This window comes from Falco rusticolus, chromosome 2, assembly GCF_015220075.1.
Source record: "Falco rusticolus isolate bFalRus1 chromosome 2, bFalRus1.pri, whole genome shotgun sequence".
NCBI classification, from domain to species: Eukaryota; Metazoa; Chordata; class Aves; order Falconiformes; family Falconidae; genus Falco; species Falco rusticolus.
In genome coordinates, this window is record NC_051188.1 from 400,787 (window position 1) to 411,555 (window position 10,769).

Genomic DNA, 10,769 nt, shown 5'->3' on the forward strand with positions numbered 1-10,769 from the left:
TTCCTTTTTGAGGCTGCGAGCAGGCTGCGTTTGCACTGCAACTTCCTGAGCAGAGGCCGCTGCTCGTGGCACACACACGTGACGACAGGCCAGCATCCTGTGGGGTGTAGAGCCTTCCCCTGGGTGCCTCGGGCCTGGAAGACAGCGGGTTAAATAAGCCACAGAATAGCCCATTTCCTCAAACCATGCTCGTGCTTTTTTGTCTGTTTCTTCTGAAAAGTATGGTGCAGACGTGACACGAGTCTATGAGAGAATGATGGCAGGGTGTTCTCGGCTAGCGGATGCAACCAGAGCTACAGGGCTGCTAACATGGTCACAGCTATCATTTGAAGGATGGTACACAGGAGAAGTAGTATCACAATCAAAACTTTTATTGTATTAAAATAGCGTTTTACAGCTGCTTCTGTTCACTACAACTGTCTCAAAACAGTATCTGCATGCAAACAGACACCCCGCAGCCTACGCAAACCAGAACACACACAGGAAACACCCCCCACCCCACCGAAAGTATCACCTACCCACACTCCCCAACCCAGTCCCAGACGTGCAGGGAACCGTCGCTTGCTGCCGACAGTAAAGTTCTTGGTTTCTGCGGATGCCAAGTGTGCACGGTGACCGGGGGAGGACCTCCGCTGCTGCCCAGTCTGCTGAATACGTGGCCTTTGTGAACAAAGATCGGTTCTGCTTCCTTGCCAGAGCTGTCCCAGCTCTGCGAGTTGTACACGTGCACGGTCCCATCAAAACCTTGAATAAAAGGGAATCAGAGAGACTGCAGCAGTAAATTGCTTTGCTCTAGTCCTACTGGACTCCTGCTCACCTCCCAGCAGGGCTACTGAGACAGAAATGAGGACAAAGGCCCAGACTGAAAACCTGTGACAGGCAGAGCATCCAAGCCTCCGAGGAGCTTGTCTCAGCTAACAGCTGCTGGGGAGAACACAGGCCAGATCCAAAAAGCTTGCAGATTCACTAGTCTGAATTTGCAATGCTCCAGCCAAGAGGCAGACTTGCTGCCCAGATGGTCTTATCAGCACAGTATCGTGGCGGTCAGGCTGTCACTGGCACTATCAGGACAGTGTTTGCTAAGGGCTTGGGGTCTTTGTTCTCCAGGGGGGGAACTCCCCCCGGACCCACGCAGTCCCCTTCTGTAGTTGTTGGAGAGAGGTAGCTGCATAAATTAGCTTGCACCGCTGCTGGCTCCAGGGGCAGCACTGAACCACAGGGGTGTTTAAAGTAAGGTGGGGTGAATGAGGCACTTGATCTGAAATACAGATCAAAAAAGCATCCAGAAAAGGAGATCTCTGCCCAAAGCACATACCTGAAACAGCAAGGCAGCCTTCCAGCGCAGGAGCCCAGGAGACACAGAGGAACTCCGCACCTGAGCTGGGAGAGGGAACTCTGCACTTTACTGAGGCCAAGGACTCGGAGGTTTTTCTCACATCTGTTAGGGTGAGGTGCCCTCCGCTTGAGAGGCAAGCTACGGGCTGGGAGCTTGAGTCAGAGCCTTGAGGTTGGCGCCCGACTCCCATGCACCACTGCTCGCCACACGGCGCGGAGGGGACGGACACAGCCTCCAAGGGACTCTGCGGCTGCCGAATGTCGGCCAGGCACAGTTGCCCCTTGGCACAACAGAGGAGCAACGTGTTGCAATCCAGAAAGGCCAGGCCGCCCAGCTCCTCGTTGTTGCTGGAGGCTAGAAAAGAGAGATAGATCTCAGATGCCATGAGGAGCATTTCCCTGATTTCTCTGCTGCAATCTTGCCCGAGAAAGCAGATTTCCAGCCTTGTTCCTGGAAGTGGCTTTCAAGCAATGCTAAGTAGTTCTTCCAAAGAGCCAGCAGCAGACACTAACTGCCTGCTCGAGAATCGTCTCTGCGCAGGATCCACGCGGAGCAGGCACAGTCTGTACCCCTCCAAAGGTGATGTTAATACCCAGGCAGAGGAGACAGGCAGGCCCGCAACTAACACTAGCTCTGTTGGAGCGGGACCCGTCATGGACCAGAGCTCTGACGAGCAAATGCCTCCAGCACTACCCTTCAGCAGCGGGAGTCACGAGAGTCCCTGCAGCACAGGGACACAGCACAGCAGTGACAAACAGACCTTCCTTTTGCTCAGCGCGCTGCATTACAGCCACTGGACACATACACAGACATTGTTCTCACCAAAGGATGAGATGTGTGGGCACCGAGCCTTACTGTGGAGGTGAAGGCAGATGTCTTCAAGGACCCCCAATAAACCAGATCTGGATTAACCACCTCGAGGTCAGGCAGGGCTGGTTTAACAAGGCTGGCATGATCCCTCCTCCCACCCACACAAACAGATTGCAGAGTAACATAGAGTTTGCTCAGTAACAAATCGATGCCAGATTTCAACAGCCCCAAGTGATGTGACTCTGCACCTCCCCTGTTTGGGACAACATACACAGCAGCCCTCTGCTAACCCAGTTCTTGGCACTGAAACCACCTGCGGTGCTCTGGTAGGGCCCAGATCTGGGGCAGAAGCCTCAGAAGTCACTGTCATGGGAGTAGTGGAGATTGACAGAAGCATTGTAGCCTTCTTCCTCAAGACAATGTACTGTCTGCAAATATCTTTGTACCCTTTGTCACGTGTCTGAAAGTACCCACCCAGCGAAACGTTTGCCACCGGAGCAGTTACCCTTGCTTTACCCAAACCCTAACTTTTCAAAAATCAGATATTAGACTTGGTTTAAATACCTGCCATGTAGACATTTTTCCTTGATTCAACCTCTGTAATTTGGACGCTGTTGAGTCTTGAGCCGTGAAGGACCCACGGGGCTCTGGCCGAAATGGTTGCAATTTTAGCCCAAGGTTGTCCAGTGCTATTTTCTGTAGGTATGGTGCTTACAGATTTAATAACATCTATTTGAAAGAGATGTAAGCGCTGTAAAACACATCAGGAGTCAAGTAATCCACAAGACTAAGCTGTTTCACAAAGACTCCTCGCAAAGCTAAAAGCGACCTACTAAACCAGTAAGAAATCCAATTATGACTAACCCCTTCTCCGGAATAAACCCACTGTTTCTAGCACATCCAGCCAGGACTGACAACAAGCTGTTTAAAATCTAGCAAAATGCATGGAAAGTTGTGAATCAAGATGTTTATTTTCAATGAAGAATAAGAAAACTTCTAATAACATTTTGCACTTCCTTTCTGGTGGTTTCAAAGTATTTCACAATTAGTAGATGAAGCAACGGCAATCCTTTTCTAGAAGCAAGCAGACATAGGCTTGGAGAAGTGAGGTGGTTCATGGTATATCCATACATGGTGACGTATGGAGCTATTTTATTTCTAACCCTTGGAGATACTAAGGGAACATTGTGCCAACTGGATGGTTAGGGATTTTGTTTGCATAACTAAGAGCTCACAAATAAGTGGAAAAACACCATGACAGGCCTAAACCTACTTAATTCCCTTATGAGGTTTGTGCTGTCAAGTCCACATCTTTCCAAGCCACCAGACTCTGTGTAGACCCTTTGTCTCATGCCCTTCTCCAGCCCCTGCCACACAAGGGCAGTCACTCAGGATGTCAGTAAACGGGACTGGCACTCCTCTCCTCATTTTACATCCAGGAAGAAGGGGAAGCTAGAGGTGCTTGATGCAAAGAGCACATTGAGAAACTACTCAAGCTCAGAAACATGTTCCCTTACCAGAGTCCTCTGCTGACACCTGCCATACCTGGAGGGAGCTGTCTGGTGGGCCACTCGTCACCAGCAAGCTGAGGAAACAAAAAGAACCCCACAAAACTCTTCATGAGCAGAGAACAGCCTTTTTTCTCTGGCCTGGGACAAACTGGTCTGCTGTTCCTTCTGTGCTCAGGAGCTCCTGCCTCTGCTCACAGCCCAGAAGAGACCTTAAGGACCGTGATCCCAGAACTCCTCATGCCAGGGTGCTTTACTCAGCCCATGCAAACACAGTCCCAGGCAATGGTATTTAATTAGCACACTTTCCGAAAGCACTAGACTAAGAACAGCACAAAGAGCGCCAAAGTAGCAACAGGGGCTTGTGTAGGAGGAGAGCACTGGAGGAGTGAAATGAATCAGTCAGAGGAAGCGTATTTGCTTGGTCTACAATCCACAGCAGGCAAAACCCCTTCAAACTTGCATGTGCAGGGACTAACAGAGAGGTGGCAACAGCCACTAGTATCCTGATCTGCTGAGCACCTCCACGCAGTGCCAAATGCAGAAGGGATGGAAAAAGCAGAGCAAGAAAACTACACATGCCCTCATTGCTCAGAAGTGGAGCAGGGAGGGATCCCTGGTGAGCCAGCATCTACGTCACCAGCCCCTGCAGCTTGCTTCTAGAAGAAGCTGAGGATTCAAGGTATCCAGCAGCAGCTTCAGTTTCCCTGCCATCTACCCCACAAGGCGCACCACTGTGGCTTTCAGTACTGCAGCAGCGGGGTGCGTTCTGTTTTGCTGATAGATGGCTCCTCTCCAAACACCCAGACAGAGTTCTGGGAGGACCACTACACGTCACTGGCCAGCAGTTCCTCACCCAGACTAATGCTGCTCTCGGAGCTGGCAGGATTGAGCAGCTGCGTTGGGAAAAGGCAAGCAAAAGGAGCTCTCTCTCAGGGGACAAGCCCCTTCACCATCTCCAATATGCCCTGGAAGGACCATGTTATGGCCGTACCTGGTGTCTGGCACGAACTTCAGGCTGTACACTGGGCGGTTTGAAAATCCACCACATTCCACCTTGAAATCTCTCTCTGGACACAGGCCCTAGAAATCAGGGGCAAAGTCATTTCTTCACACTTAATGGTGCAGAACTTGGTGTGGTTGGTTACCATGAAAAAAAGACAGACACACAAGGCACACTCTCACTTGGTAAAGCTTTGCCTGTCCAGTAATGCCTATTTCAACAGAAGTGGATAGGATTGAAGGATCCCAAAATAGTTAGAGGGGGAGAAAAAAAACCCAAACACTGGGGAAAGCTCCTGCCAAGAGCTCTGCCTGGGTTTGTTGCCATCTGTGCATGTCTGGCTCAGGAGCTTTCTGCTCACCCAGTGACTAAACAACACCTTCTGCTTTAGTGTAGAGGTCACCCACCCAAGGGCCAACCTCACTGGTCAGCAGCATGGTCCCCCAGGCTCGGGTGCCTCAGCAAGTCCCTTCTTCATTTGCCTTTGTGTCCTCATCTGTCCTACTTCCACACAAAATGCTTTCATTCACACATTTGGAGATGAAGTTTTCACAGCACAATCTGCCTGCAGCGCAGCAGAATTACATGACTGGACTGCCCAACCTGTACTGCTTTATCTGGACAGCAGCCAGGTGACTTATGTGCCTTACCTTTCAACCAAAGCTGCTCAAAACCTGGCCAAGCCCTTGTCAGAGCAACAGAAACCAGAAACAGTTTGTGAAGCCCAGCACAACTGTAGCTTGGTCTCTAAAGACACCAGGTCAAGGAGGACAGAGAGGTCTGGTGCCACCCTGGCTGCAACACCCACCTGGGTCTCCTTCGCCTGCAGTGTTGGCGGTGGGAGCAGCTGCAGGATCTCGTTCCCACCAGACTGTCCATACCCAGCTACACAGACACCTTGGGGGTGGGCATGAAGAACCAGGGACATGATGAGAGATACCCTCCCCCCCTCCAGACCTGGCCCCCTCCCTCAGACAGACTCTGGAGTTACAGAATCAGAGAGTTTGGGCTGGAAGGGACCTTCAAGACCAGCCGGTCCCACCCCCCGCCAGGGGCAGGGCCCCCTCCCCCCAGCCCAGGCTGCTCCCAGCCCCGTCCAGCCTGGCCTTGAGCCCTGCCAGGGATGGGGCACCCACAGCTGCTCTGGGCAGCCTGGGCCAGCGCCTCGCCGCCCTCACGGGGAAGGGTTTCTTCCTCATGTCCAACCTAAATCTCCCTTCTTTATCGTACAGCCCACCCCGAACTTTGGAACAGACCCAGAGCTCCAGCCCAGGCTGAACCCCAGTGCAGCCCCCGCTTCTCGACCCCGCTTCTGGGGCCCGGGCCCTAACCCTGCCCCCCCGGCCTGGCCCGGCCCCCGGCCTGCCTCCTCCCCACGGCTGGGCCCAGCCCGCCCCAGCCCCTTGCCCCTCTTCCCTCCCCGGTGCCCCGGCCCGACCCCTCGCCGCCCTCAGCACCGCCGGGCCCGGTGCCGCCCGCCCCGCACTCACGGTTCCCCCGGGCCCATTCAATAAGGCGGGTGGGCGCCTGGAGCTCGAAGGTGTGCAGGTCCCCGTACCTGCGGGACAAGGAACGAGGGAGGTTGGCGGGGCGGGGACCGGGGGGCCGGAGCAGGGGGGCCGGGGCTCCCTCACAGGCGCAGGGACTGCAGCAGCCACTCGTCCGCCGCCTCCTCCTCCTCCCCGGCGCCCCCCGCCTCCATAGCAACGCCCGCCGGCCCGGCGCGCCTCTGACGTCACGCGGCGGCGCACAGCAGTGACGCTCCCGGCCGGCGCGCGGCTCCGAGCCGGTCGCGGCCGGTTGGAGCCGGTGGGCGCCGGTGGCTGTGAGGGAACGGCGGGCGCTGCCGCCGCCCAGAGGGAAAACCGCGGGGGCCGGGGGGGGAACCGCGTTATTCCCGCGCGGCCGCCCCTGAGGGGGGTGGGGGCGTGGCCGCGGCCTGCAGGGCATGGATGCGCCCCGGGCAGCGCGGCACCGTGCGGGGCGGCGCAGGGCCCTGCAGCGTGGCCGGTGTCAGCAGCAGCGCGGCCAGCAGGGCCAGGCAGTGCCCGTCCCCCTGTGCCGGGCCCTGGTGCGGCCGCCCCTCGAGCCCTGGGCTCAGCGTTGGGCCCCTCACCCCCAGGCAGACCCGGAGGGGCTGGAGCGTGTCCAGAGCCGGGCAGGGGCTGGGGAAGGGGCTGCGGCACAGCTCTGGGGGGGGCGGGGGGAGCTGGGGGGGCTCAGCCCGGAGAAAAGGGGGCTCAGGGGGGCCCTTCTGGCTCCCTACAGCTGCCTGGCAGGAGGCTGCAGCGAGGGGGGGTCGGTCTCTGCTCCCAAGGAACCAGCGGCAGGACAGGAGGGAACGGCCTCCAGCCGCACCAGGGGAGGTTCAGGGTGGGCACTGGGAGAAATGTCTTCCCCGACAGGGTGGCCAAGCGCTGGCACAGGCTGCCCGGGGACGGGGTGCAGGCACCGTCCATGGGGGGGGTTAAAATACACATAGGTGTGGTGCCATTGCTCTGTAGTGGGCTCACTGCCTGGTGCACAACACCAATTAATGCACTGAATCGAGGTATTCCAGTTGCAAAGTAGGGAGCTAGGGGGTAACCCTCAAATGCCTAGCCAGCCCCTTGATTGCCAAAACCTTACACTGTTTCTACATTGGTTGCAAGTTACACAACTCTCATTACTTTGCCCTCAGTTTCCTATTTCTTAAGCAATTCCCTTGCTTCCTGTGTTAATTAGTCTGCACACTCAATCTCGGCTTCTTTTGTGGTCGGTGGGTTTCTGGAGTCAGCGGTCAATGGGTTGGTGGTCCTGCTCTCCCCCTGCCAGAGTTACCTTTCCCCTAGTTTTGCTGAGCTCATTGCTTGTGACATCTTCCTATCAACTTTTCTATCTTGTGGAGGGCTTGCTTGGTGAAGTTTCTTTCTAAACAAAACCATTTGCCATACCAAAGGAAGTGCTTAGCAGGACATACAACATGCTTATAACCTGAATTAACCCTTAACTCATTTGTTCTAATTAAAGTCCAGCTAATAGCAACACATTCCATTTTATTAACAGTCTGATAGCAGTGCTTAGAGGTATGGTTTAGTGGTGGACTTTGTAGTCCTAGCTTTATAGTTGGGCTTGATCTTAAAGGTCTTTTCCAACCTAAATGTTTCTGTGGTTCTATGAAGCATGGCTAGGTCACGTTGCAGTGTTGTCTTTAGTCGCACATCATATTTTAACAATCAGAACACTAAAATGTGGATAACAATGCAGGCATACATGGAGATTTGCAAGTCCAATACAAGTAATAATGCAGTGCAGGTCTGTGCATCTTCTCAAATATATAGAAATATCCGTGTGCAAATGTGGTAATAAACTCAGAAGCTTCCCAAATCTTTGCAAAAGTCAGCCTAATGCCTTTCTGTTGTGCCAGTGCCTCTGCAAAGTGGTTACATGGTGGTTCCCAGCTAACACTTCTGTAGGTTTAGGCTTTTTTATTTTTAACAATTAAATGTGTTATTCTCAGGTACATTACTATTGTCCTGGCAAGGGCTGTGTATCATCACACTGACTCTGGTTTCCCCTGCCAAGAGGATGTTGCTCGAACCGAGATCACAGGGCTGGGCCTCACCATGAGCCCATGTTTGCAGAATCACAGAAGGGTTTGGGCTGGGAGGGACCTCACAGACCACCCGGTCCCACCCCCCGCCAGGGGCAGGGCCCCCTCCCCCCAGCCCAGGCTGCTCCCAGCCCCATCCAGCCTGGCCTTGAGCCCTGCCAGGGATGGGGCACCCACAGCTGCTCTGGGCAGCCTGGGCCAGCGCCTCGCCGCCCTCACGGGGAAGGGTTTCTTCCTCATGTCCAACCTAAATCTCCCCTCTCTCAGCTTCAAGCCATTCCCCCCTGTCCCACCACTCCCTGCCCTTGCCCAAAGCCCCTCCCCAGCTTTCCTGTGGGCCCCTCCAGGCACTGGGAGCTGCTCTAAGGTCTCCCCGCAGCCTTCTCCTCCCCAGGCTGCACAGCCCCAGCTCTCCCAGCCTGTCCCCACAGCAGAGGGGCTCCAGCCCTCTGACCAGCTCTGTGGCCTCCGACGGGCCCGCTCCGACAGGTCTGTGTCCTGTGCAGAAGGTGATCGCTCTTCCAGCGATATGTTCCTCCCCATTTCTCTCCAGTGTAGGCTCAGACCAGGTGCTGAAGGATTGGTGCAGCTAACTTGCTTCCAGTTGTGGGCTCACTGCCTGTAACAGTGACGCTTCAGGATCAGTGGTGATAATTGGGTGTTTATTGTAGATTATTGTGCTTTTGCTGTCTTCTGGCTGGGTTTTAGCTGGCATGCACAGTGTTGTGTGCCAAGCTGTGTCTATTTTCCCTAACACTGCAAGGTGGCAGCCTACAGCTTCTGAGGTGGCTCTGGAGTAATCAGAAAAATTACTTTTTAGAGAAATATATCTGAATGGGAATGTTTTAGTCTGTGCAGTGTCTCTTATGTTATTTGACATTCTGTATTATTTATTTTTTACCTCACTTTTGCAGCGTTCTGTCAGTGTCAGTCCTGCAGAAGTTGTCAGAGAAGAATGGAGATGTTTGGGTGGTTTTGCAGGGCAGTTTCCTGGGCTCCTGCAGTGCTCGGGGACGTGGTAGGACATTTTGGGTGGCATGATGGGTTCAGACTTGGGCTGTGCTGTCTGAACGCTCTGCTCAGGACTAATTCAGGGCTGTCAGTACAGAAGTGAGCAAGAAAGGACCGAGGACAAAAGGAGGTACAGAGGCAGAAGTGCTGTGAAAACGATGGAAAGCCAGACCTGTTCCTTGAGCCAAGAGGATGCGTGCTGCTCTGGAAGCAGGAACCGGAGCTGGTCGATGTGAGAAGCACTTGCTACCGGTGGTTACTTTCCTGACATCCTCCACTTTGTCACTTCAAGATTAGAATTGTTCAGAGAAAGGATGGCAAGAATTCTCACATACAGAGGAAGAGGTACTTCATTCATGTTATTGTTTGTAAAATTGCACAGCACAACAATCGTCACTAAAAGCCTTGTCTTAACAATTCTTTCTGAGTGCTAGGATTCAAAAGCAAAGTGCTGAGTAAACATCTTGTGAAGAATCTGAGATAAACTGACTGCAGGTTGTTGTTTTTTTTAAATGCAAACAGTATAGTTGTTTTAATACCTTTGGTAGAAGCCTGTGAGGGATGTTGCAGTGAGCCAGGAGGTAAAGCCGGGACAGCACCAGCTGCAGGTGAGAATACAGTGCTGTGGCCCTCTGTGAGCTCAGAGCTACGTCAGCCTTTTGTCACCTTCTCCCAGTAACTCTTCTCATCTGCGGGCATTAATTGCAGGACATGAGCTTAGCCTGAGACAGACCAGTGGCCAAGTCAGCTCAGGGTGCTCCTCTGGCAAGGGATGGAAACAGAGAGGAGAAATAGCAAAGGAAGGGCTGGGATGTTTGGCTGTGAGTGGTGGCGTGACCTTGCTCTCATGCTGCCCTGCGTCACTTATAGTCCACAAAGGAACAGGTTGTGTTTCCCCTGAATGCCAAGATCTGGTTTAGAGGGTGGTAATTAAGTGTTTGGAAATTATCTTCTGGTGGCCACTGAGGAGAAGAAGCATGAGGCAGAACAGTGTGAGGAGCAACCAGATGCTGTGAGTTCTAGGTGCGGAAAGCAGAGAGCCCAAAAATGGTTTTCTCTGCACATTCTTGCCTTTTATTTTACCTTCTCTTTATCTTTCCAGTGTACTAAGGGAGCAACATGGGGCTGAGTGGTGGAAAAGAGAAAAAGCCCTGCAGTACTACAGATAACACAGAGTGTTTTTGAAGTACCAAGGCCTGAATTAAGATAACTGAAATGACCATTTAAGTTGGACACCCCCCCCCACACATTTTAAGGCTTTTTCAAAATCTCTCCAGAAAATAAATATTTTAATTTCAAAATTTTGAAGAGGAAAGAGTAAAAAATGGGCACATTTGTTACAGTTACAATAATAGGAATGGGCTAAGCTGTTTCATTATGCCGCAGCATGTGACTTTGCCATATATATATATATATAAAGAAAATACAGAAATACATTTGTTTGAGGTAGGGTGGGTGTTGTTTTTCAGCAGGTTCTGTGCATGCAGAGAGCTTGACAAAGTGAAGGAG

General features: G+C 53.0%; 1 protein-coding gene across 4 annotated transcripts; it reads right to left on the reverse strand.

The window, feature by feature from the left end:
- Positions 1 to 350: 350 nt before the first annotated feature.
- Positions 351 to 6,404, reverse strand: WDR73 (WD repeat domain 73). Of its 4 annotated transcripts, none has more exons than XM_037376542.1 (8): positions 6,292 to 6,404; positions 6,148 to 6,215; positions 5,466 to 5,554; positions 4,649 to 4,737; positions 3,692 to 3,731; positions 2,711 to 2,897; positions 1,316 to 1,690; positions 351 to 744 (listed from the first exon to the last, which is right to left on the reverse strand). In XM_037376542.1, exons 1-8 carry the CDS (start codon positions 6,357 to 6,359, stop codon positions 515 to 517), a joined length of 1,146 nt encoding a protein of 381 aa, XP_037232439.1. In that variant the 5' UTR covers positions 6,360 to 6,404; the 3' UTR covers positions 351 to 514. The 4 variants fall into 4 exon arrangements, with proteins under 4 accessions (XP_037232439.1, XP_037232440.1, XP_037232438.1 ...); XM_037376543.1 differs by having other exon boundaries at positions 2,711 to 2,842; positions 3,664 to 3,731; XM_037376541.1 differs by having other exon boundaries at positions 2,711 to 2,875; positions 3,664 to 3,731.
- Between the last annotated feature and the right edge of the window lie 4,365 nt (positions 6,405 to 10,769).

Bases quoted from the DNA above. Each gene is read 5' to 3' on its own strand.
- WDR73 (XM_037376541.1), bottom strand. From the start codon at position 6,359: ATGGAGGCGGGGGGCGCCGGGGAGGAGGAGGAGGCGGCGGACGAGTGG. The intron at 6,216-6,291 runs GTGAGGGAGCCC...CTTGTCCCGCAG, and splicing joins CTGCTGCAGTCCCTGCGCCT to GTACGGGGACCTGCACACCT. The intron at 2,876-3,663 runs GTAAGGGAACAT...TCTTTCAAATAG, and splicing joins GGTGTCAGCAGAGGACTCTG to ATGTTATTAAATCTGTAAGC.